Raw genomic sequence first — 24293 nt, forward strand, 5'->3', positions numbered from 1 at the left:
GGGGAGGTGACAAGGGACTTTGACCTAGCTTAATTAGAGCTTAAGTCTTGAGTGCTTGCTGTAGTCTATGGGGCTTGACTAGAGAGTATATCCAAAATGTGCATCAACCCCAGAGAAACATCAGGCCACAAAACGATCAGTTCTTTGGAGACTACCAAGAGAAGCAGTAGGTTTAGCTCAAGGCATTTACAACGCTTTTTTCTTCCTGATGCTGCCTGCTATTTGGCTCTTTTGTTGTTTGTTATGGAAAGGGGAAAAGTGACAGTTAATTTTATAAATTGTTAGCAACTCTTGAAATCGTGTTATATGGGAAGAGGTTGAAAATAATTGCCACTCCTTAGAGCTGATTTTCATCAACTGTAACCACAGATAGTCAAGAATCAATACACTCACTGATGCCATTGCTGTCTTCCCAGATCTACACATCATTTATAAAAGATCATTTCATCTTCTTATTTAAAAGGTTCCACTGCATTTGTGGTGAATTTTCATTGTCCCTTGACATATTTACAAATGTCACCTCCTCCCTCACAACCACCCCCACCTCCTCCTCTTGTTGCCCATCTGCCTCAGCTAAAAGAACACAGGCATCTGTCTGCAACAATTAGACCCAAGTTCTTCCACAAACACAAACCTCCATGGAAGCCAAACAAGAAAGCATTGGAAAGGAAAAGCAATTCATTGCATTCCCTTTAGACACATGGGCTGAATTTCACTGGGACCAGTATCTGATTTCTGTGGCAGTTGCCTGCTTTTTATAAGCTCTCGGCTGAGAAGAGCCTCCTTTAGGCAGACTGGACAATATCAATGATGTCACCAGTTATAGCAGCTCTTTCTCCTGATCCAAAAGAGTAAAGGTTTATTCCATGTACCTCCACCTTTATCCCAACAGACTCCTGCTTACATGCATGAAGGAGCTCTTCCTTAGCCCAGCCCAACCAAAACATTTCAGGTAGCTATAATGAAAATTTTAACATGCACATGGCAGACAGCAACTCCCAGATATATTGGAATATAGCTATACTATATCTAATTCAGACTGACTTACAAAGTAGGTACAGTGTGTCTTCTATTCTTTCCTCCCAGTGCCCAATGTTCTCATGCTGCCTTCACACTTCTCAAAGCCACCAATTGAGCAAGAGTTCTAACCAGATCCAGACAGTCTGAACTTCTCCTCAAATTTCTGCCCATCCCTTTGAAATGTGTTCATTGCTGCTAATAAACCATCCAGGTCAAATGTGCTATTTAACAAAAGCTTCCAGACATGTGGGTGCTTTAACATGAAGTAGGGTGATGCTGATCATGATCATGATATAATGCACATTTCATAGCACATAGGTGTTCATGCCTTACTACTACTACTAATAATAATAATAGTGGTAGCTAACATTTATTTGAAACTCGACTAAGCACGTTTTAAGTATTCACTTAACATTCACAATCCTATGAAGTATATACTATCCTATCCCCATTTTATAGATGAGGAAATTTAGAGAGGCTAAAAACTTGCCCAGTCATCTAGATGATTAATTGCAAAGCCCTCATGTGTCTGATTCTAGACCACACACTCTTTTTTTTTTCTGAGAGAGAGAGAGAGAGAGAGAGAGAGAGAGAGAGAGATTGAGAGAGAGAATCTTAAGCAGGCTCCGCACCCAGACTGGAGCCCGACATGGAGCTTGATTCCACGACCCTGGGATCGTGACCTGAGCTGATTTCAAGAGTCAGATGCTTAACCAACTGAGCCACTTAGGCACCCCTAGACCCCACACTCTTAACCACTAATGTTTAAGGCTTTTTTGTAGGAGTAGCCCTGAATTCTCTACTCACTCTCCAGCCTTAAAGACTTCCCAAGAGTCTCTTTAGAATTCTGTTTCCATCTTTAAAATTCATTGTCTTCTCCTCTCCCTCCACCTCATTATATCATAACTCAACTCTAATCTTTCATCTCTTTACTTCCATGCTCAGAAGCCATCACACCTGCACTGTGTGTGTAGGACATTTTGCTATGTGGCCACTACTGTGGTATCCAGCCTCCTGCTGCTCTGATCTATTATGAGGCCACTCTGCGATGTTGCTACATTTTTTTCACTACCAATTGCTCTGTCTGCCCAATGTGTCTTCTCTTTTTAAGAGTCACAGACAGTTCCATTGTTTTCTCGCCTGCCACTCTATCCCATCCCTCGCAGCTCAGTGGTGTGTCTCACCTCACAAACTCGTTCCTCACTAGAAACACTCTTCATATCTAGGCCAAGGGAAGCTTTCTTAAAGCATTGTGGGAATATCTGTCATCATTCAAGCCATCCTTCTGGCAGGTGTAGTTTGTTTTGTTGTTTTCTCTAGGGGATTTTACATGTATCCTTACTTCCCATGGATCAATTTAGACCTTTTTTCCTAAACACCTGACAGGTAAGTATGGTGGCATTCACAAGACAGTAATAGCAACCCAGCAAGATTTAGAGCAGGGCTCACAAACTCAAAAACCTATGGGGTCAGATAGGCTGTGTTCAGAAATGTGAGTAATAAAGACAAGCCTTAGTATTTGTGGTTCTGGGAACTGAAGAGTTACAAGTATCATCTAAAGGAGACAGCTAAGAATCTGTATTTTTTAATGTGCATTTAATTCCAAAAATATTGAAAATACAATCTGAGCCAATATCTAAGATATCAAATTGAAAGGGGTCCAGCTTTGGCTTGTAGGCCTCCTATTGGCCATTTTGATAGCTGTCTGTTTTCCCCAAAATGTGGACCAGTAATAGGTATCATAATTTCTAAACCATCAGTAGCATCCTGGGCAGATATCCTAAGACATGTTTAAAAGAAAAGACAGGGACACCTAAGTGGCTTAGTCAGTTGAGTGTCCAACTCTTGGTTTCAGCTCAGGTCATGATCATGGGATCAAGCCCTGCATCAGGCTCCTCACTGAGCATAGAGTCTGCTTAAGAGTCTCTCTCTCTCTCTCTCTCTCTCTCTCACTCTCTTTCTCTTTCCCTTTCTCTTTCTCTCTCCCCCACTCACACACACACTCTCAAAGAATAAAAGGAAGGAAGGAATGAAGTTCATTAGTTTAATTTAAAACTTCATTTAAAAAAAAAGAAAAAGAAAGAAAAAACAGGTAAAATATCCTGAAGTATCTTATCCGGCACGCTTTTTATCATTTTCATCTTGTTTGATAGTTTAGAAAAAATAATTAGCAGTGGGAGAGGAAGAGAGACAGTGTTCTTTACTAGCCTTTAGATTTTTCCAAGTTAGCCCTGCTGATGGGTGCATGGTGTGTACACACACACACACACACACACACACACACACACCAGCAACTGACATAGTCAGTTAGGACAGATTTGCCCTATATTCCTCCAGTACCTTCTAATCCCTATGCACTGGATTCAGGGGGGTAGCTCTGTGTCACTTTCTCATTCTCTCTGTGTGTTACACACTCACTCATTCACTTTTTTTCCAGCAAAGGAAGGCAATCTATTAAAGGAGGAGATTGTTCTGACACCTCTTTACTCATATTTTCCAAACCTCTCCAGTTCTTTCTTTCGGTTAACAAGATTCAGAGACAGCACCACTCCTCTCTTCCTTTTGCCTCAGCCTTAAAAGATTATCTCAAAGTTATGATTCTAGTTATGAGGGAGCAGCTTGCAATAGACTAATTCTCCAGTATATAACAATTATAAATTTATTTATAATTGAACAAAATATTAAAATATTAAAAAACAAACATTTAAGGACATGCGAAAGTGGCCAAAAGCAGGCAGAAGCAAGGGTTGAAGAAGCTTCAACCCTTGAATCAAGAGAACTACACTGGGTGAAACACACATTTATGTGTTTTTTTTTTTTCTTAAGGGATGCCCCAGTCTGTTTAAATGAAATAGCTATAATTCAAGCAGAAAGCTATAGTTACCATCTTGAAGTATCAACTAACAGAACTTGGGCTCTCAGAGTGTATTGAAATGAAAGAAAATACCCTAGAAATAAGGGATCCTACAGGTGGGCTGGCCCTAATATATGTAAACAAACTCCTCTCAAATTCTTGACTGACCTTAAAGTACATATACGCAAGGGAGACTCTAAGTACCCAGGGGAAAGCAACAGTTGAAAGAGTTGAAAATCAGAACAAGGATTTCAACTGTTGCCTATGGTAATGAAGACAGTTTGGAGTCTAAGTCACACCAAGGTGAAGAGGTGTGGTAAATACCTCAGGATTTTCTTTGAAAGCACAGAAGAGTTATACTTTAGGAGTAAAAACTATGTCCCAAGACCAAGAGATTCACTCTAGACCTAAAGACAAAGTTGAAACAGACCCACCCTAACAAAAATGTAAATCCAAGCCTCCACATGCTCAGGGTGATCAGCTAATTATTTATCTGCTGATTAAAATAAAAATCAACACTTGTCAGAGGAAGACAAGGTATCTCCAACCTATTCTTTACAATAGCCAGTATAGCATAAAAATTAGCAGGTGCATGAAGAAAAAGGAAAATGTGACACATAGTTAAAAGAAAAAGCAGTCTTAGAAACTGACCCAGAAATGACCAGCTGTTGGATTAGAAGGACTTTATAGCAGATATAACACATTTGCACAAGGAATTAAAGGGCAGTCAGAATGAGTGAATAAATGGAGAGTCTCAGCAGAGAAATGGTTGGGGTTTAATCAAAGTAGGTCCACTACAAGTGATATGAATATAGGGTTTTATTCCAGGGGTCAAACATTATCAGATTGTTATTGCTGGTAAAGAAGTTTGTAAGGTTGGTGTCTCTGCATCTAGTGGTGAGTTTGAAGTCATCATAGGTCAGTAGGACTAGCGATTTGAAAGGAAAGCTGGATGAAATGGGGGGTGTGCAGGAGAGGGAACAAGAACAGACTGAAACCAATGAGGAAAAATAGGAAGCATAAGCACAACTAAAACCCACATCTGTCTCTCACTACCTCTAATCTCAAGGATATGGGCAATCTGCAAGAAAGAGTTAATGCCATTCACGTGGAGCTGCACAGTCACCAGGCTCAGATCTCAGGGAAGCTGAAGGAGGAGATCCAGTGGCAGCTGGGGAAAGTTTCTGTTGGGAAAGCCCAGAGATCAGAGCACGCTGCAAGTGCTCGATATGCTATACTTACCTTTAGCGTGTAAAATGGCTGCTACTTCCCTTCTGCCTTACAAATCTCATGCAAACTTCTCTCTTGGCCAGCCCTAACTTGGAACCATTCAGGGAAGTAAGTCTGGAAATGTAGATCCAGCTTAGTTAATTTGACGCAGTATATAAAACCACCACAAGAACCAAGTGGAAATTCTAAAACTGATGAGTACAATATCTGAAATGAAATTTTTACTGGATGGGCTTATCAGCAGTTGGAGGAAAAAAGAACAGTGAATTTGAAGACAGATAAATAGAAATTATCCATTCTGAAGAACAAAGAAAATTTGGAAAAAATGTTTGAAAAAAAAACTATCCCTCAGTTACCTATGGTCTGGCATTATGTCCTTGGAGTCCCAGAAGAAGGGAGAAGGAATGGAACAAAGGTATTTGCAAAAAAGAATGCCCCAGATATCTTGAATTTGGTGAAAAACATCACCCAGAAGATATAAAATTTTCAGCAACCCCCCAAGCAGATAAAAAGAAAAAGAAACCACATCTAGGCTCACCATAATATACCAGCTGAAAATCAAAGATATAGGAAAGTCTTAAAAGAAGCTAGAGGAAAGCAGTAATAAAATAATGGCTGACTTCTCATCGAAAACAATATAAAATAAAATGTTTTAAATGCCAAAAGGAAAAAAAAAACCTCTCAACCCAAATTTCTATGTATGGAGAAAATATCCTTCCAAAAGATGTGTATTTAGACATTTTCTTATAAAAGAGAACAGAGTTTACCACCATCAGATCTGCCCTATAAGAAATGCTTAAGGAAGTTCTTGAGGCTGAAGAAAAATGACACAGATGGAAACCCAGATCTATATGAGGAAATGAACAGCACTGGAAATGGTAAATGTGTGCACTAATATGAGACTTTTTTTGAACTCCTCAAAAAGACAACTATTTAAAGCAAAGGTTTTGACATTGTATTGTAGGGCTTATAATGTACCCAAGTATAAGATAAATGGCAATGATAGCACATAGTGGAATTACCCCAAGAATGTAAGGCTAGTTTGACATTCAAAAAAGTCAGTCAATTAATGTAATTCATTACATTAACAGCATAAGGGAAAAGCGCCATATGGTCATCTCAATAGATGCTGAAAAAGCATTTGACAAAATTTAACTGGAAACAAAAGGAAACTTCTTCAATCTGGTAAAAGGCATCTATGAAAAGGCTAACTTTAAATGGTGGAATATTAAACACTTTCTCCCGAAAAGTGTGAACAAAGGAAAGATGTCTGCTTTCACCACCTCTGTTCAACATTGCACTGGACCCTGCAAAGATCTATCCTTACAATAGGTAAGGAAACAAAAGGCACAAAAATTACAAAGGAAGAAGTAAAACTGTCTTTATTCATAGACAAGATGATTGTTTACACAGAAAATTCCAAGAATCTGCAAAACAACTACTAGAACTAACAGATAAATTTAGCAAGTTGACAGAACACAAGATCAATACTATAAAAATCAATTGCATTATATATATCAGCAAACAATTGGAAATAAATTATTTTTAATTTCAAATTTCAATAGCATCAAACAACATAAAAAACTTACAAATAAATTTAACAAGTCATATATGACCTCTACGCTCAAAACTGCATAATGTTGCAGAAAGAATGTCAAAAAGTTAAATTAATAAAAAGATATAACCATGTTTACAGGTTGTTAGTCAATATTGCTAAGTCATCCATTCTCCATCCATCAGACTGACCGGTAGATCCAATACAATCCCAATCAAAATTTGAACAGACTTATTCTAGATATAGCTAAGAAGTGAACAGGAGAAGGTGATTCTAAAACCTATATGAAAATGTAAAGGACCTAAATAATGCCCAAAATGACCTTGAAAAATAAGAACAAATTTAGATGTTTCGTACTATGTGACTTCAAAACTGACTGTAAAGCTATAGTAGCCAAGCAGGGTGGTATTGACATAAAAATAGACAAAATAGGGGCACCTGGGTGGCTCAGTCAGTTAAGCTCCTGTGACTCTTGATCTCAGCTTAGGCCATGATCTCATGGTTCATGAGATCGAGCCCCACACTGGGCTCTGCACTGACAGCACAGAGCCTGCTTGAGATTCTTTCCCTCTCTCTGTCCCTCCCCTGCTTGTGCTCTCTAAACAAACAAACAAACAAACAAAAAGAACCCAGAATAGACGAAGGGATAGAGAATCCAGAAATAAACTTACATATTATCAACTGATTTTCAACAAAGCCACCTTGTCAAATCAATATAGAAAGGAAAGTCTTTTTAACAAATGGTGCTGGAACTACTAAATAAATGTATGAAAAAAATAAATAGTGAGCCATATCTCACACCATAAAAAAATTAACTTGAGGGGCACCTGCATGGCTCAGTCGGTTGAGTGTAGGATTCTTGATTTCAGGTCAGGCCATGATCTACAGTTCATGGACTTGAGCCCCATGACGGTCTCCAGCCACTCTGGCAGTGCACAGCTTGCTTGAGATTCTCACTCTCCCTCTCTCTCTGTTCCTCCCCTGCTCTCTCTCAAAATAAATGAATAAACTTAAAAAAATTTTTTTAAAGAAAAATTAATTTGAGATGGATCATAGCCTCAATGTAAAACCAATAATTGTTAGTCTTCTATAAGAAAACATAGAAGATGTTTATGACCTGAAGTTATCCAAAGGTTTCTCTTTTTTTTAAGTTTATTTATTTACTTTGAGAGAGAGAGTGGGGGGGGGGGGGGAGAGCAGAGAGAGAGGGAGAGAAAATCCCAAGCAGGCTCCACACTGTCAGCATAGAGCCCAGTGTGGGGCTCAGTCTCACGAACTGTGAGATCATGACCTGAGCCAAAACTAAGAGTCGGAGGCTTGACCGACTGAACCACCCAGGCACCCCTATCCAAAGATTTCTTAGATAAAACATGAAGAACACAAAACATAAAATAAGATTTGATAAATTGGATTTCATCAAAAGCAACAAGTTCTGCTCATCAAAAGGCACCATTAAGAAAATGAAAAAGCAAGGCTCAGACTGTGTCCAGAATACATAAAGAACTTGTACAGATTGTTAACAAAAAGACTAACAACCCAATAAAAAATGGGCAAAATACTTGAGCAGACCCTATGTATCCTTAGTCATCAAGGAAATGCAAACTAAAGCTGCAGTCAGATTCCATTCCATACCTTCTGCTAGAATTTAAAGGACAGATAACACCACATTCTGGCAAAGATGTAGAGAAATTGGAACTCATATATTGCTAGTGGAAGTATAATAAAAACAACTTTGGAAGATTGTTTGGCAGTTTTTTATGAAGGCAAACACTTTTAGCATATCACCCAGAAATTCCATTCCTAGGTATTTATCAGGCAAAATAAAAACAGGTTCACAAGAAGACTTGTCAATAATATTTGGAGCAGCTAAAGCTGCTCAGTATAGCCCCACACTGGAAACACTCCAGATGCCCATCAATAGGTGAGTGTAAAGGCAAGCTGGCATGCCCACACACTGTAGCACTACTTAGCAACAGAAAGAAACACACTGCTGATACACACAACAACACGGGTGGTCTTAAAGATGTTATGTTGTGCAAAAGAAGCCAAGCACAAAAGGTACACACTGCAAGGACAGACAAACCTAATGTAAGGTGATAGAATTCATAACAGAGTTCACCCTTGGAGGGGTGGGGTGGGGATGGGCTGGAAGGAGGCAAAGAGATTTTTAGAAGATGCAAACATTCCATATCTTGACTGGGGAGGTAACTACATGGGTATATATATATTTATCAAAACTAATGGAAGAATACACTTAAGATCTGTACATTTTGCCTTTTTCTTTAATAAATCAAAAAAGGAGAGGCCCCTGTGTGGCTCAGTCAGTTAAGCGTCCGACTCTTGGTTTCAGCCCAGGTCATGATCTTGTGGTTTCATAAGGTCAAGCCCCGCATTGGGCTCTGCACTGGCAGCATGAGGCATGCTTAGGATTCTCACTCTCCCTCTCTCTCTGTGCCCCGCCCCAACTTGTACTGTCTCTGTCTCTCTCAAAATAAATTTAAAAAAAATCAAAAAAGGAAAAATTTTATTTTATTTTTCAATATATGAAGTTTATTGTCAAATTGGTTTCCATACAACACCCAGTGCTCATCCCAAAAGGTGCCCTCCTCAATACCCATCACCCACCCTCCACTCCCTCCCACCCCCCATCAACCCTCAGTTTGTTCTCACTTTTTAAGAGTCTCTTATGCTTTGGCTGTCTTCCACTCCAACCTCTTTTTTTTTTTTCCTTCCCCTCCCCCATGGGTTTCTGTTAAGTTTCTCAGGATCCACATAAGAGTGAAACCATATGGTATCTTTCTCTGTATGGCTTATTTCACTTAGCATCACACTCTCCAGTTCCATCCATGTTGCTACAAAGGGCCATATTTCATTCTTTCTCATTGCCACATAGTACTCCATTGTGTATATAAACCACAATTTTTTTTATCTATTCATCAGTTGATGGACATTTAGGCTCTTTCCATAATTTGGCTATTGTAGAGAGTGCTGCTATAAACATTGGGGTACAAGTGCCCCTATGCATCAGTACTCTTGTATCCCTTGGGTAAATTCCTAGCAGTGCTATTGCTGGGTCATAGGGTAGGTCTATTTTTAATTTTTTGAGGAACCTCCACACTGTTTAAAAAAGGAAAAATTTTAAAGGTAATCTCCAGTTCTGACCCTCAAGCCAGCCCCATCTTGGAACACTGGGCTCCCGAGGCCACCACAGCCCTTCCTGGCCCCCGACTGCCCCAGCACCACTGTGAGGGAGGCTCTGACTGAGACAGTGGAGGCAGGAACATTGTGGGGATGAGGCTGGTGCTGAAGAGCTGTTCATTCAGGTTTGATCTAAAGCTGGTTTCTTCCGGAAACAAACTTTTTTTGCCACCCAAATTCCACTGCACCCCCTTCGGACAGCTTATTCTAAAAGCCAGAAAGAAGTGAAGGGAATAAGAACATGTGGCTTTCCCAACAGCATAAACTTGTCATGGACAGGACAATCCACAGGACTTCAGAGCCCAGAGCAAATCCTGCTCTTCCCTGGATCCACCCCTATCCATTAAAGTCACACTCACCACCTCATGGCAGCCTTATGCATGGGGTGCTATTATTAATCCTGATTTACAAATGAGAATTCTGAAGCTTAGAATTGAAGTGGAACAGCTCACCCAAGAGCACACAGCTTGTAAATGGCCGAGCTGGCTCTAAATCCAGGTCTGTCTGATGCCGAGCCCAGGCCCTGAACCACCGTGTGCACTACCTGATGCCCTAACTTACACAATTCTACTGAAACTGAAAAGATGGCAGCTTTGAAAGGAAAAAGAAGTTGTAAAAGAGTGACGTAGCCCTGGGAAGGGGTTAGTGGAGGGAATCATGCTCCCTCTCCCTCCGCTGTATTCCAGAAAGGGGGAGGTTGTAGGGGGGGTCATACACAAATGAGCTCCAGAAGCTTTTAGCACCAGCTGGTCCTGTATGAACCCTAGCATCGCTGTCCACACCTGCACTGTTCAATACAGTAGCCACTAGCCATGTTGGCTATCTAAATTTATATGAACTCAACTAAAACTTAAAACTTCAGTCCCTCAGTTGCACATTTCAAGCACACAAGAGCCTCATATGGCTAACAGCCACTTCATGGGACAGCAAGGGTGTAGACATTGGTCCCTTAATCAGGCAGCCCCAAGGCTACAGCCTGCTCGGCCTGGTGGTCAACAAGGTGAGGCATGCCCCTGGCAGTCAGGGAAAGGGGTCAGAGGTGAAGGAAGTGGCACAGAGACAATGAAAGCCAAGGGCATTAGGTGAGAAGGTAAGTGGCATGGTCAGGCACCTCTCTCTCCAGCAAACCTCCTTTTCTTTTCTCTCTTTCAGAAGAGAGTTCTTTTCCTGACCAATGACTACTTCTTCACAGACATCAGTGACACACCTTTCAGGTGAGGGAACCATGTTTTATTTGGAAGGGGGAGGTAGGATGGCTGGAACATAAATTCCAACAACTGCGAGCAGAAATTCCAGGTCTGGGGAATGAATTTACTCATATTTAGTTGGCAATTTTATGGTAACAGAAAAAAACCCCAGGCTTGCCTTCAGGAAACTTGAGGTCTAGACCTGCTTTGCCAGTGTATCCTACTTTGCAGGGTCTGGAGCCAAACTGCCTGGGTTTGGGTCCCAATTGCACCCCTAGCAGGTTGTGTGACCTTAGTCAAGTTACTTAACTTCTCTTTGCCTTTGACTCTTGTTTGTAAAATGAAGTTAAAAATAGTAGCTACTTCTTTGTGGTTTGTAGGACATAATCTACTTAACGATCTTAAAGCGATGCAATGTAAAAGATTGTAAGATGAAAGATCAAATCTGAAAATCTCTTTGGTTCCTTCCAACTGTTGTCAACATGAGGCATTATACAGCTTAGGAAACAAATAGCCCTTATCTCTGAATTACCTCATTTCTCAATAAAGTGTGGTGCCCAACCTGACTGCTCATTAGAATACCTGAGGAATTTTGCAAAACTGTCAATGCCCTGACTCCATCCAAACCAATGAACTCAGAATTTCTAGGATATACCTGTAATTCAGATATTCAGCAAACATTAACAGCAGTGTTCTACTAGGAGAGAGAGGAGGGCATGGTGGTGTTCACCAGGCAGGAAAGCACTCTCCTATTTGTGAAAGCCTGTGAGACATAGAAACCTCTCCACATTTCAGGAGGTCCCTGAGAGGTTTTGGATGAATCTTGTCTAAAATGGTAGGTGATGGGGCATCTGGGTGGCTCGGTTAATCGTCCGACTTCGGCTCAGGTCATGATCTCACAGCTCGTGGGTTCGAGCCCCATGTCGGGCTCTGTGCTGACAGCTCAGAGCCTAGAGCCTGCTTCCGGTCTGTGTCTCCCTCTCTCTCTCTGTCCCTAACCCACTCACATTCTGTCTCTGTCTCTCTCAAAAATAAGTAAACATTAAAAAAATTTTTTTTAAATAAATAAAATTAAATGGTAGGTGATGGGGCTCTTGACCTACAGAACTGACAGAGTCCTTCTCAGGAAGAGAGGTTGATGGAAGCATAGAACTGCTGCTTTAGTTCTAGAGGAGACTTGTGAGGCCAGGGGCAACATTCATAGACTCCAAGTTGCTGAAGGCCAAGGAAGTAGGCTGGACATTGCTTGGCCCTTGATGCTGCTGAGCACTTGTGTTCTCTGTTCTCCCCATAGTCTGGGAGTGGTGCTGTCCCGGGGCCATGGAGAGTACATCCTCCTGGGGAACACAACTGTGGAAGAAGGTGGGTCTGTGCCCAGTACTGGTGGGCAGTGTGGGAGGAAAGTGGATTCTCCTGGGACACTGAGCAGGGCCAGCCTGGGGCAGAGCCAGAGTCTCCCAGGTCCTGGACTTGAGCAAACTCTCAGAGCAAGGCTGCCTGGTGAGGAGGGGTCTGTGTGTCCTGTGTGCCGGGGCTGCAGGATCTGCCAGTTGGTTGTCAAAGCCGGCAAAGCCTAGAACTTGCCATTGTGGAAAGCTTTGGTGGACCAGAAGAGGTAGGTCAACGGGATATGTTTCTTCTTTGAACAAAGCTGAATTTCACCTAAGTCATGACAAAGGAGGCCGGAAAGAGTAAAGGAGCAAATCTGTAGCCGTTGGATAAGGCTAACAAAACAAAGTACCACCAACTGGGTGGCATAAACAACAGAAATGCTTTCTCTTGCAGTTCTGGAGGCCATGCCCCCTCCAACACCTCCAGGGCAGGATCCTTCCTGGCCTCTACCTCCTGATAGCCCCAGGCATTTCTTGACTTGAAGCTACAGTTCTTCAGTCTCTGTCCTCACCATCTGTGTAGCTTCTCATCTGTGTCTCTCTATTTAACCTTGTACAAGGACACCAGTCATATTGGATTAGGGCCCACCCTAATGACTTCATCTTAACTTGATACGTGCCATGACATTATTTCCAAATAAGGTCACATTCACAAGTACTGGGGTTCATACTTCAACATATCTTTTTGGGGGGACACAGCTGAACCCATAGTAGGGAACTAATGGGAAGTGAACTGAGAGGGGCAGTAAGGAATGGTGGGGAAGGATGGGGGACAAGGTCCCCACCTTCCCTAACCCAACCTGTTCTTTACTTACAGCTGCCTGAGCACGTTGAGAGAACAAAACTAATATCCGGAATTCAGGGATATCTCAGGAAGTCCTGGGATGGTTTGGTCACAGTTCCATTTAACACCCACATTCTGTCCATTCTTCCTTTATCATCTCTTGAGTGCATCTCATGTCTCCATATCTCTGCCACCACCCTAGTCATTGTCACCTCTCTCTTGGATAACCACAGCAGCCTCCAACTGGTCTCCCTGCCTCTCTCTTCCTGTAAATCTCTGCCAGAGAGATCCATCAAGAAATGCCAGATCAGATTATGTCACTGCTAAACGACCTTTAATGGCCTTCTGGGGTTTTTTTCTATTTTTGGTCATTTCTCCATGCACTAAGCTTTAAGATCTTCCCATGTGCTTTGCTCTCCCCTGAAATGCTCTCTTCTCCAGTGCCCACCTTCTTATCCCACCTAACTTGGACCCACTCTTCATGTCCCAGTGTAAATGTCACTTTTCCAGCAGCTGTCCTTGGCAGACCCCCTGTGGCCAGCCACATGCTCCCATGTGACCCCTGCATTCACCCTTTCACAGCATACATCCGTGGCATTAGACCACACTCCTTCCCTGTCTTCCACTGTCCCCAAAACGATCAAACTCCCTGGGCCTCCATGGTGCATTCTCTCTTCCTATACTTTTCTTTCTGTACTTAGATATTCTCAGGGTACATTCCTGCAGGGGACAGAGACCAACTTCCATGGGTGAGACCAACCAGTGATCCAAGGACTTGGAATTATGGACTCAACCAGGCTTACTGTGGGGAAAGGAGCATCACCCTGTAGCTATTTGCCTTATGTCTATGTCAGTCCAGTACCCCTTTTAATGACTCCACAAATTTCCCCTTGGCATTCCTATCATCCTTTCCTTCAATTTAACAAACCTCAATTGAGCACCTATTTTTGAGGACTGAGTAGGTGCTCAGTAGGGCAATTGTTCATTTACTCATTCAATCAACAAACACACACTGAACACACGGTTAGTGTAGGTACAGCAAGAGGCTACAGAGATTACACAAAACAGACTTGGCCCATCTCTGAGTTCTACTTTTGACTGGCCATTTAACTCAGTTGGGTACAATGCAGACAATGAAGCAAAAACCACTGGTTTCAAAGTATCAGCTCTTTGAGAGATCCAAATAGGTGGGATTTGGACACAAGACAATGGGAAGAAAAAGCATTTCAGGAAGCAGGAGCAACATGGACAAAGGCATGATTTGTACAAACCCAGCACCATCCTATGGGTTGAGTCCCTACTCCGAGCTGAGAACAAAGGCATGATTTGTACAAACCCAGCACCATCCTATGGGTTGAGTCCCTACTCCGAGCTGAGAACAAGGAAGAATAAAACCCAGTCCTTCCCTAGAGAAGCTTTCTGGCAGTTGTTTGTAAACAATTCAGGTGCACATCCTCACAACAGTGGGGAGCACTGTACTGAGTGTGAACTCTGGTTTCAGGCCTGCATGACTTGCTTCACCCAGATCTGACCTTAGCCAGTGACTGGTAAGTGGGAAATTCGCTGTTCACGAAGAGTAGAGAATGGGAAGGAGAAAGGTGGAATTTTCTTGAGGTAACATTGATTCTCCTGGGCTCCAGGATCTACTGCATCACAGATATCGACCCAGACCATCGGAAGCTCAGCCAGCTGGAGGCCATAGTCCGCTTCCTGACAGGGGAGGACCCAGATCTGGAGTGTGAGTGCTGACCCCGCCCACCAAGGACTTTCTTTTTTCTTTTTTTCTTTCTTTCTTTACTTATTTATTTATTTTATTTATTTTTTTAATTTACATCCAAGTTAGTTAACATATAGTACAATAATGGTTTCAGGAGTAGAATCTAGTGATTCGTCCCTTATGTATAACACCCAGTGCTCATCCCAACAGGTGTCTTCCTTAATGACCCTTACCCATTTAGCCCATCCTCCTACCCATAACCCCTCCAGCAACCCTCAGTTTGTTCTCTGTATTTTAAGAGTCTCTTATGTTTTGTCTACTTTTTTCTTTTTTTAAAAATTTGACTACATGTGAGTTTTAATATGCCATTTATCAAAAATAATATAAGAAATTTAAGTGAAATCAAAAAAAATACACTAACCTTAATGGATAAGGTTTCGATGTGTGGTTTTTTTTAAGTGTTGACTTTTTGACATCTTATCACATTCATTATCACTGTCAACTTTTTTTAGTTCTAGTTAACATAAGTATTATATTAGTGTCAGGTGTATAATATAGTGATTCAACAACTCTATATATTACTCAGTGATCATCATGATAAATGTACTCTTTAATCCCCATCACCTATTTCACCCATCACCCACCCACCTCCCCTCTGGTAACCAAGTTCTCTGAATTTCAGAGTCTGGTTTTTGTCTGCCTATTTTTTCTTTGTTTTGCGTCTTAAATTGCATATATGAGTGGAGTCATATGGTATTTGTCTTTTCTCTGACTTATTTCACTCAGCATTATACTCTCTAGATCCATCCATATTGTTGCAAATGGCAAGATTTCACTCTTTTTTATGGCTAAGCCACTGAGGACTTTACTTACTGCCAAGTAGCCTTATCCCTGGAACTCACCCATGGCTTAGGGAGAACAGGGAGATTTTCAAAGAAAAAGACAGAACTAGCCTCCCTATGGGACCACAAAGTTGTCTAAGTTCCTGGCACTGTGGCAGCATGAGTGTGTCCCCATGTCAGGGACTGAGATTGCTTTAAGCCTCTTTCACCGGGCACTGTTAAGCCTTCAAAGAGACACTCACACAGTGTAAGGGCATCAGCAACCTGCCCCTAGATCTGTCCCTACTACCATCTAGCTGATACTGATGCTCTGTTCTCTAAAGTCCTCATCTCAGCAAAGGAGAGCATTTGGCCAGATGGCATCTTGTAGCCTGTAGTCTGTGAGAGTTTTCCAGTGCCTGGCTCTCAGGCTAAACTTAAATTCCCCAACACAGATGCAACTGGTGAAACCACAGGGCCACACCCTCAGCAGGGTCCCTCTTGTTCCTCTTTGGAAGAGGGACACACAAATGTCACCCCTAAGACAAGACCTTGCTTCCATGCTGGCCCAGAAGGGCACTCATTTGTGCACTCACTCCATCAGTAATCAGTACTGAGCATGTACTTTGTGCCATGCCTGGGGTAGGCACTGAAGCTACAGAGATGACCCAGATGAGGCCCTTATTCTCATGGAGCTTGTAATCTAGTGGAGAAACCACACAACAAAGAAGCAAGCATGTGTGTGTAGGTGTAGGTTATTCCAGATTGTGGTAAGTGCCATGAGTAGGATACTGTATGGGATCCTATAGAGCGCCCAACTCTGTCAGGTAGTGTTACTTATGCTGAGGATAAAAAAGAGTGACCCGAGTGCCTTCACAGGTACAGGGTCTGTTTTGGGGGTGATGACAGAGGTGATGACTGCACATCATTGTGAATGTATTAAATGCTACTGAGTTGTATACTTTAAATTGGTTGATTTTATGTTACATAGATTTCACCTAAATAAAAGTAGATAATTTTTTTAAAGAGAGAGGGAAAAGAGCCACACATGCAAAGAGTTGGAGGAAAGCATCCAGACCAGGGAACAGCATGCACAAAGGCTCTGAAGCAAATTCACGTGCACAGAACTGGCAAAAGGCCAGTGTGTTGGGAGGGTGATGATCAAGTTGCAGACTGATGGCAGCAGAAAGGAGAGGTAGCCTGGGCTCAGGGCAAGATCTGATGTCCCTGAGAGATTCTAATCTCACGGAATACCAGAACTGGGAAGAGCCTTAGAAATCAGTTCTGCTCACATGTTGTTTGGGATTGAGGATGTGAAGGCTGAGGGAGACGACATGATTTCTTCAAGCTCACATAGATGGTTTTATGTGTCCCAGATACATGTTTATGAGACACATCCCATTCCCTGAAGTCGGGATTCCTTACAAAGGTGGATGAGCTGTATTCAACATCATAGAGGAAATAAGTGGTTTGGTCTCCTTTTATTTTGTCCCCAGGCGATGAGGAGCTGGTGCGGGAGGTACTGCTTGATGCGGTGGTGACGGCCCCCATGGAAGCCTACTGGACAGCGATGACTCTCAACACCTCTGAGTATGTCAGTCCAGGGTGGGGCTGAGGGTTCTGTGGAGCGAAGCAGCTCCAGCCCCTAGGATTCCCTTGGCTGAGTCAGGGTCCCTCCCACTTCCTGGCTGGCAGCTCAGGAGACAACTGGGTCCAAGATGAAGGTGATGACAGTGGGCAGACATGGGAGGAGTGAGAGCTTCCTTCACATGGGCTCCAGTAAAGCAGGGACTTGGCACAGCTTCCACATCCCACATGTGCTGCTGCTCTCCCCTCTGGAAAAGCACCAAATGTGGGTCCCCCCGGCATAGCTCAGATCCCCCACCCACACTGCAGCAGCCCCGTTCCAAGAACACCTCTCTCTTGGGGTTGGTCTGTAGCTGTGTAAGCCTGTTTGCCAAGTACCCTGGAAAGAGTGGTTCAAGCAGGACCCAATTTCCAGCACATAAGGTCAAGACACTATGAAGTACAAACTTGGCCTTTACCAGTGCCTTAGATTTCCTCACTCCCTTTGCTGATATTTATCTTGTGCTATCAGGTTTAGTGAATAGGTAGAAAAAAGAAATGAATGGTGTGTGTGTGCGTGCGTGTGTGTGTGTGTGTGTGTGTGCTTGCGCACGCATGTGTGTTGGGAGGGTACAAGATATTAATGAGGTTAAGAATACAGTGGACTACACCTTGTTCCTGAATAGGAAGATTCAACGTTAACATCATGAAGATGTCAAGCTCCCCTAAGACACTCAAGTTAATTAATGCTCTCCTAAAGAAAAGAATAGAATTTTGTATGAAACAACCACCTATTTAAAAAAGCAAGATGCAGACTACTGTGTACAGTTTGAAACCATTTCTATAAAAAGGAGGGAAAACAGTATATCTGTATGTGTGTGTGCATGCGTGCATGTGTGTGTATAAAGTCTCTGAAAGTCCAAATAGGAAATAGTTCACTGTATAACTTATAACTTTTTGGTATAATTTTGAACCATGTAAATGTATTACATATACGAAATTAAATGAAGCTAGAAAAAATAAAAAGAATATAGCAGGCCAGGCACTAAGTACTTAGTGTATATTAACCTCATAACCACCTTCCAATGTAGGTACTATCATTATCCCCATTTTACAGATGAGGAAACCAAGGTAAAGTATGATAAACAACTTGCCCAAGGTCATATGCCTCACAAGAGGTGAAGTTGGAGTCAAACCAGGCAGTCAGGGGATTGGATCACTGGTTTGGAGAGAAGGGGCATGATCTTCATCTTTCCAAGTTCAGAGATTAACCAGAGACATTTTTAAAAAAATTTTTCTTTAATGTTTATTTTTGACAGAGAGAAAGAGAGAGAGAGACAGAGCATGAGCAGGGGAGGGGCAGAGAGAGAGGGAGACACAGAATTGGAAGCAGGCTCCAGGCTCTGAGCTGTCAGCACAGACCCGACATGGGGCTTGAACTCACGGACTGTGAGATCATGACCCAAGCTGAAGTCGGACGCTCAACCGACTGAGCCACTCAGGTGCCCCATAGCCAGAGATGTTTTTAATGTTGAGAAACACTGAAGAATAAATATTCTTAACCAAGGTGTATATTAGAAAAGAAGACCTGGAGAATTAATATAAAATAGCATATTAATAAAGCTAGAGTGATAAGTCATACAATCACTCTCATAGATGCAGAAAGATATTTGAACAAATGTTAATATCCATGCATGTTTTAAAAAACTAATCAATGAAGTTAAAATTGACCTAAGCATGAAAGTCAACATCTGAACGGGGCTAGAGGCTCTCTCAACTAAAGACAGGACTAAGATAGGCATTCCCATATCCTTATTACTATTTAACAAGGTCGGAAGGTATTAGTCAGTGCAACCAAACAAGAGAATACACCTAGAAGCAATGAGAAGGGAAAGGGAGAGGTAAATTATCTCTAAGAAGGTGATATGATTATATTTCTGGAAACCCCAGAAGAATTTATAGGAAAGCTAGTAAAACAATAACAGAATTTAGTAAAGTAATAGTTTATAATATGAACATCCAAAAATTAATATCCTTTACCTATAAAAACAAAATTAAATTTAAAATATCATTAGAGAATTCCTATTTAAGAGGGAAAAAAATAAAATGTAATCAAACACCTAGGTATAAACTATAAGAAATATCCCAAAACTTACATAAGGAAAATATTAAAACACTCCTGGAAGACACAAACATAGTCTTGAACAAATGGGGAAGTATTCAGTGTTTTTGGATAGAAAGAATCAACATCACAAAGACATTGATCCTCCTTAGATTAATTTGTAAGTTTAATGCAACCCCAATAAAAACGTAATCAGTATTTTTATGGATCCAGATAAACTGATTATAAAGTTTATTTGAAAGAATAGTCAAGAAATTCCTGAAAAAGAAAAGCAACAAAGGAAGTTTTGTGCTCCCAGGGTATTAAAACATGTAATTTATGAAGTGTAGTACTGACACATGAATAGAAAGGCAGACAAAGAGTAAAAAAATAGAAAATCCAGAAATTCATCTAAATGCATGTGGAAATTTAGTATATGACAAAGACATCATGTCAAACCAGTGAGAGGAAAAAAATGGACTCTTTAATAACTGATTTGAGAGCCATCTGGAGAATGATAAAATTGTATTATTTCCTCACACCATACACTTGGACAAAGTCCAAATGACTCAGAGATTTAAATGTAAAAAATGAAACCATATAAGTACTAAAAAAAAAAAAAATGAGCCAGTTGCTCTAAAATCTAGGAATTAGGAAATCTTTCCCAATGATGACTCAAACTTCAGAAACAAGAGAATGACTGATAAATTTAACAACATAAAAATGTTTATTTGGCAAAAATAAAAACATAAGCAAGGTGAAAACATAAATGACAAACCAGAAAAATGTTTGCAACTTAAAAAACAAAAGATTACAATCTTTTATTCTCAAAAAATGAAGAACTTCGAAAATAGAGAAGTAAAAAACCAACCACTTTATAGGAAAAATTACCAAGGTATATGGACGGTTCTGAGAATATATACAAATAGTCCTTAAATATATGAGAAAATGGTCAATATAGCTCATAATAAAAGGAATTCATATTAAACAGTACCAAGATTATATTCATCACTCATCAGATTGATAACCATCTAAGTTTGTTGACATGTACTACCGGCAAGGCTGTGGGGAATCAGGCTCTTGTATATTGTCAATGGGTATACACAATGTTTCAAGGGCTATGGAGAAGAATTTGGCAATATCTAACAAGTTAAAAATGCATTTACACTTTGACTCAGCAAGACCACTTCTAGGAACATATTCCAAAGATACACTAATAAAAATAGGAAAAGATATATACATGAGCTTTTTGTTACAGCTCCGTTTAGTGAAAGATAGGAAATAACCTACATCCATCAGCAGGAGCCTAGTTAAATAAACCATGGTAGATCCACATAATGGAATACTATGTAACTGTAAAAAATGAGAAATCTATAAACTGTTATGGAATGGTCTCACCAATGGAGAAAAGTGTGTATAACACCTCCACTATTTATTTAAAAAGAGGAAATTCAAATATATTTTCATAGTTACACATATATAAATATAGACACATGTATGTATGTACATATGTACACATATATGTTTAATGGAACAATAAACAAGCAAACAAAAGTTACTTTAGGGAGAGTGAAAGACAGGCTTATAAAAATGCTTTATTTTGCATATTTGACTTTGGAACGATGTAAATGCTTTATATCATTATAAAACAAAATTAAATTTTAAAAAATAAGCTCTAGGGGCGCCTGGGTGGCTCAGTCAGTTGAGCGTCCGACTTCAGCTCAGGTCATGATTTCACAGTCAATGAGTTCGAGCCCCGCGTCAGGCTCTGTGCTGACAGCTCAGAGCCTGGAACCTGCTTCCAATTCTGTGTCTCCCTCTCTCTCTGCCCCTAACCCACTCATGCTATGTCTTTCTCTCTCTCAAAAATTAAAACGTTAAAAAAATAAAATAAAATAAAAAATAAAAAATAAGCTCTAAAAAATTGAAAACAAAAGAAACAAATAAACCTGTGTATCAAGTTCATGAAATAACTGTACATAGATTAATTCCCTCAACGGACTTAAAAACACACACCATAAACAATAAATAAAATCATAAACCGTGTTCAATAACCACATTGCTAGAAACAACATTGGCACTGTTATTCTCAAACTATATAGATGGGTAGGGCAAATAGTATTGTGTTAATGTCATTAGGAACCAAGGTTTTCAACAAACAAAAAAAGAGATGCAAATTTTTTAAATCAAAGAAGTTAAGATGTACTGCTGAATACGAATTGGAAATATCAATGAACTCATGATTATTTTCTCTGAAAGAAACAAAAAGGATATCCTAGCCCTGTACACTGAAAAGACCAACCTCAGTGAGCACCCCAGACCCAGATTGTGGACTTTCAATGTCCATATTAAGAAATTCTTATTAAAATGAGTCAGCGATCCTTGAAGAAATGTCTGATTTCAAGACAGTGACAAATGTACAAAATGAGCCAGGAGTATCTTGTCATAACCAGAAGCAAGAAGTTACTGAAGACTATAATGAGATTGTGCCAGTGGGACCCCAGAGCCAACTGGAAGCGATTCTCACTGGTTATAGGTGGAAAAATTAGAGCAGCAAAAGCAATGACAACTGCAGTGGATTAAAACATATTAGGTATGCTAAAATCCTGTGTTCACAATGATACTGGGGAGAAAAAAAGACTTTTGGTCATCTTCAGAAGATGTTAGGAAACCAACTCATTATTCTAAACTGGCAAGTAAACAGAGAGACAATTATTTATCCTGGCTCTTCTGTAGAAGTTGCATCTCAGGATAACCAAATATTGATGAGGAGAAGTCTATCTTTAATCAAGTATTTCAGGTACAAATAAAATAAGGAAGAATCCTGTCTTGCAACCTCTCGTCAATGAGAGAGTGTGTGCCTCTTGACAAAGAACACACCACCTATAACTCAAACCTATGTCAAACCCATAGCTCTAACTGCTAGTTTATAAGAAATACATGGGACAAGAGAGCATGCTAAATAACACCACAGCATCATGATCAGCTAAACCCAGAATGCAGAAACTCTACAGAACCAACAACCTACTTCAGCAAATAAATTGCAAAGAGAAGAAGAGAGGGAAAGAAGAGAAAGGAAGGTTGAAAGTGACAAAACATGACTGATAACAAGTATGGGGTTCCTTTTGGGGATGATGAAAATGTTCTAAAATAGACTGGTGATGGCCATACAACTCTGTGAATACACTAAAAACCGTTTAATTGCACACTTTAAATGGATGAACTGTATGGCAAGTGGATTACAGTTCAATAAATATCTAAATTGAGATTGAGAAATGAGAGAGAGAGAAAGAGAGATGAGAAAAGAAAAGAGACATATGAACTATGGACCCTAGTCTGATTCTTATACAAATAAGCTTTAAAAAAGTCATGAGGATTGTGGATTATTGGATTATTTGATGCTATTAAGGAATTGTGGATTTTTTTAGATGTGATAATGTCATTAATGATTTTTTCCATTCCTTATATTTTAATGATAGAAATTAAAATATTTATCAATGAAATGATATCTGAGATTTGCCTCAAAATAATCTGAGGGCTGCAGGAGGCTGTAGATGAAACAATATTGGCATAGACTGGTAATTGTTGAAGCTAATTTATGGGTGCAGGAGTCTCATTAGACTATTCTGTACTACTTTTGAATAAAGAATTGCATCAGGCAGATTTTCAGAGAAAGAGTCCCTTGGGCCCCACCCCTGGAAATTCTGGTTACTACAACATCAGAGGTGGGCAGCCAGTCCCATCTGCATCTCCAGACCTTGGTGCTTTTCCAGAATGTAGACCAAGTGTTTTAACCCAGCTCCAGGTACTATCAATTGATATTGCATGGTGCAACCTTCTTCACAATATTCCTTTAGGGATACCCTAATAGCCATAGAGCTGAGCCTTGATTAAAAAAAAAAAAAACAAACCCAGGGTGCCTAGGTGACTCAGTCAATTAAACGTCTGACTCTTGATTTTGGTTCAATCAAGATCTCAGCATTCAGTAGTTCAAGCCCTGCGTCAGGCTTGACTACCTTATACACTCACTAAAACCGCTAATCTAGGTACTAAGAGAAATTAGGTAGTCTCCTGCAGCAAATTGGGCTAGGCATGTGAATATTAATAAAGTTAGAAGTAATTAAATAAAAACCATATATAACAAGCCCACAGCTAATAGCATATTCAGTAGTAAAAACGATGAAAAGCTGAAAGCTCTTGCTCTAAGATCAGGAACAAGGAGCTCTTACCACTGTTACTCAACATAGTAGTGGAAGTCCTAGCCAAGCAAGAAAAAGAACAAAATGAAAAGGCAGCCTATGAAATGGGAGAAAATATTTGAAAATTATATCTGATAAGGGGTTAATAACCAAAACATATTTTTAAAAACTCACACAACTCAATAACAATAAAACAATCTGATTTTTTAAAAAGGGCAGAGGAACTGAATAGACATTTTTCCAGAGAAAAACCTACAGATGGCCAACTGATGCATGAAAAAGTTCTCAACATCAGTAATCATCAGGGAAATGCAAATCAAAAACACAGTGAGGTATCACCTCACATGTTAGAATGTTATCAGAAAGACAGGAGACAAGTGTTGGCAAGGATATAGAGAAAAGGAAACCCCTGTGCACCATTGGAATGTGAATTGGAATGTGAATTGGTGCACCCACTATAAACAACAGTTTGGAGGTTCTTCAAAAAATTAATAATAGAACTATCCAGCAATCTCACTTCTGGTTATCTATCCAAAGGAAATGAAACCATTATCTTGAAGACATATCTACACCCCCATGTTCATTGCAGCATTATTTATAATAGCCAAGATATGGAAACAACATGTCGTCACTGGACGAATGGACAAAGAAGATGTGATATATATATATA

General features: G+C 40.4%; 1 protein-coding gene across 1 annotated transcript in view; it reads left to right on the forward strand.

The window, feature by feature from the left end:
- The window catches only part of CACNA2D4 (calcium voltage-gated channel auxiliary subunit alpha2delta 4), a 112391-nt gene that overhangs the window by 37080 nt on the left and 51018 nt on the right, over positions 1-24293 (forward strand). The window contains exons 19-23 of the mRNA XM_042945420.1: positions 11010-11071; positions 12339-12406; positions 14721-14766; positions 14860-14957; positions 17254-17347. Of these exons, the coding sequence (XP_042801354.1) occupies positions 11010-11071; positions 12339-12406; positions 14721-14766; positions 14860-14957; positions 17254-17347 (368 nt within the window). The remainder of the gene's footprint in view (positions 1-11009; positions 11072-12338; positions 12407-14720; positions 14767-14859; positions 14958-17253; positions 17348-24293) is intronic.

Source organism: Panthera leo, chromosome B4, assembly GCF_018350215.1.
Source record: "Panthera leo isolate Ple1 chromosome B4, P.leo_Ple1_pat1.1, whole genome shotgun sequence".
In the NCBI taxonomy this organism is placed as follows: domain Eukaryota; kingdom Metazoa; phylum Chordata; class Mammalia; order Carnivora; family Felidae; genus Panthera; species Panthera leo.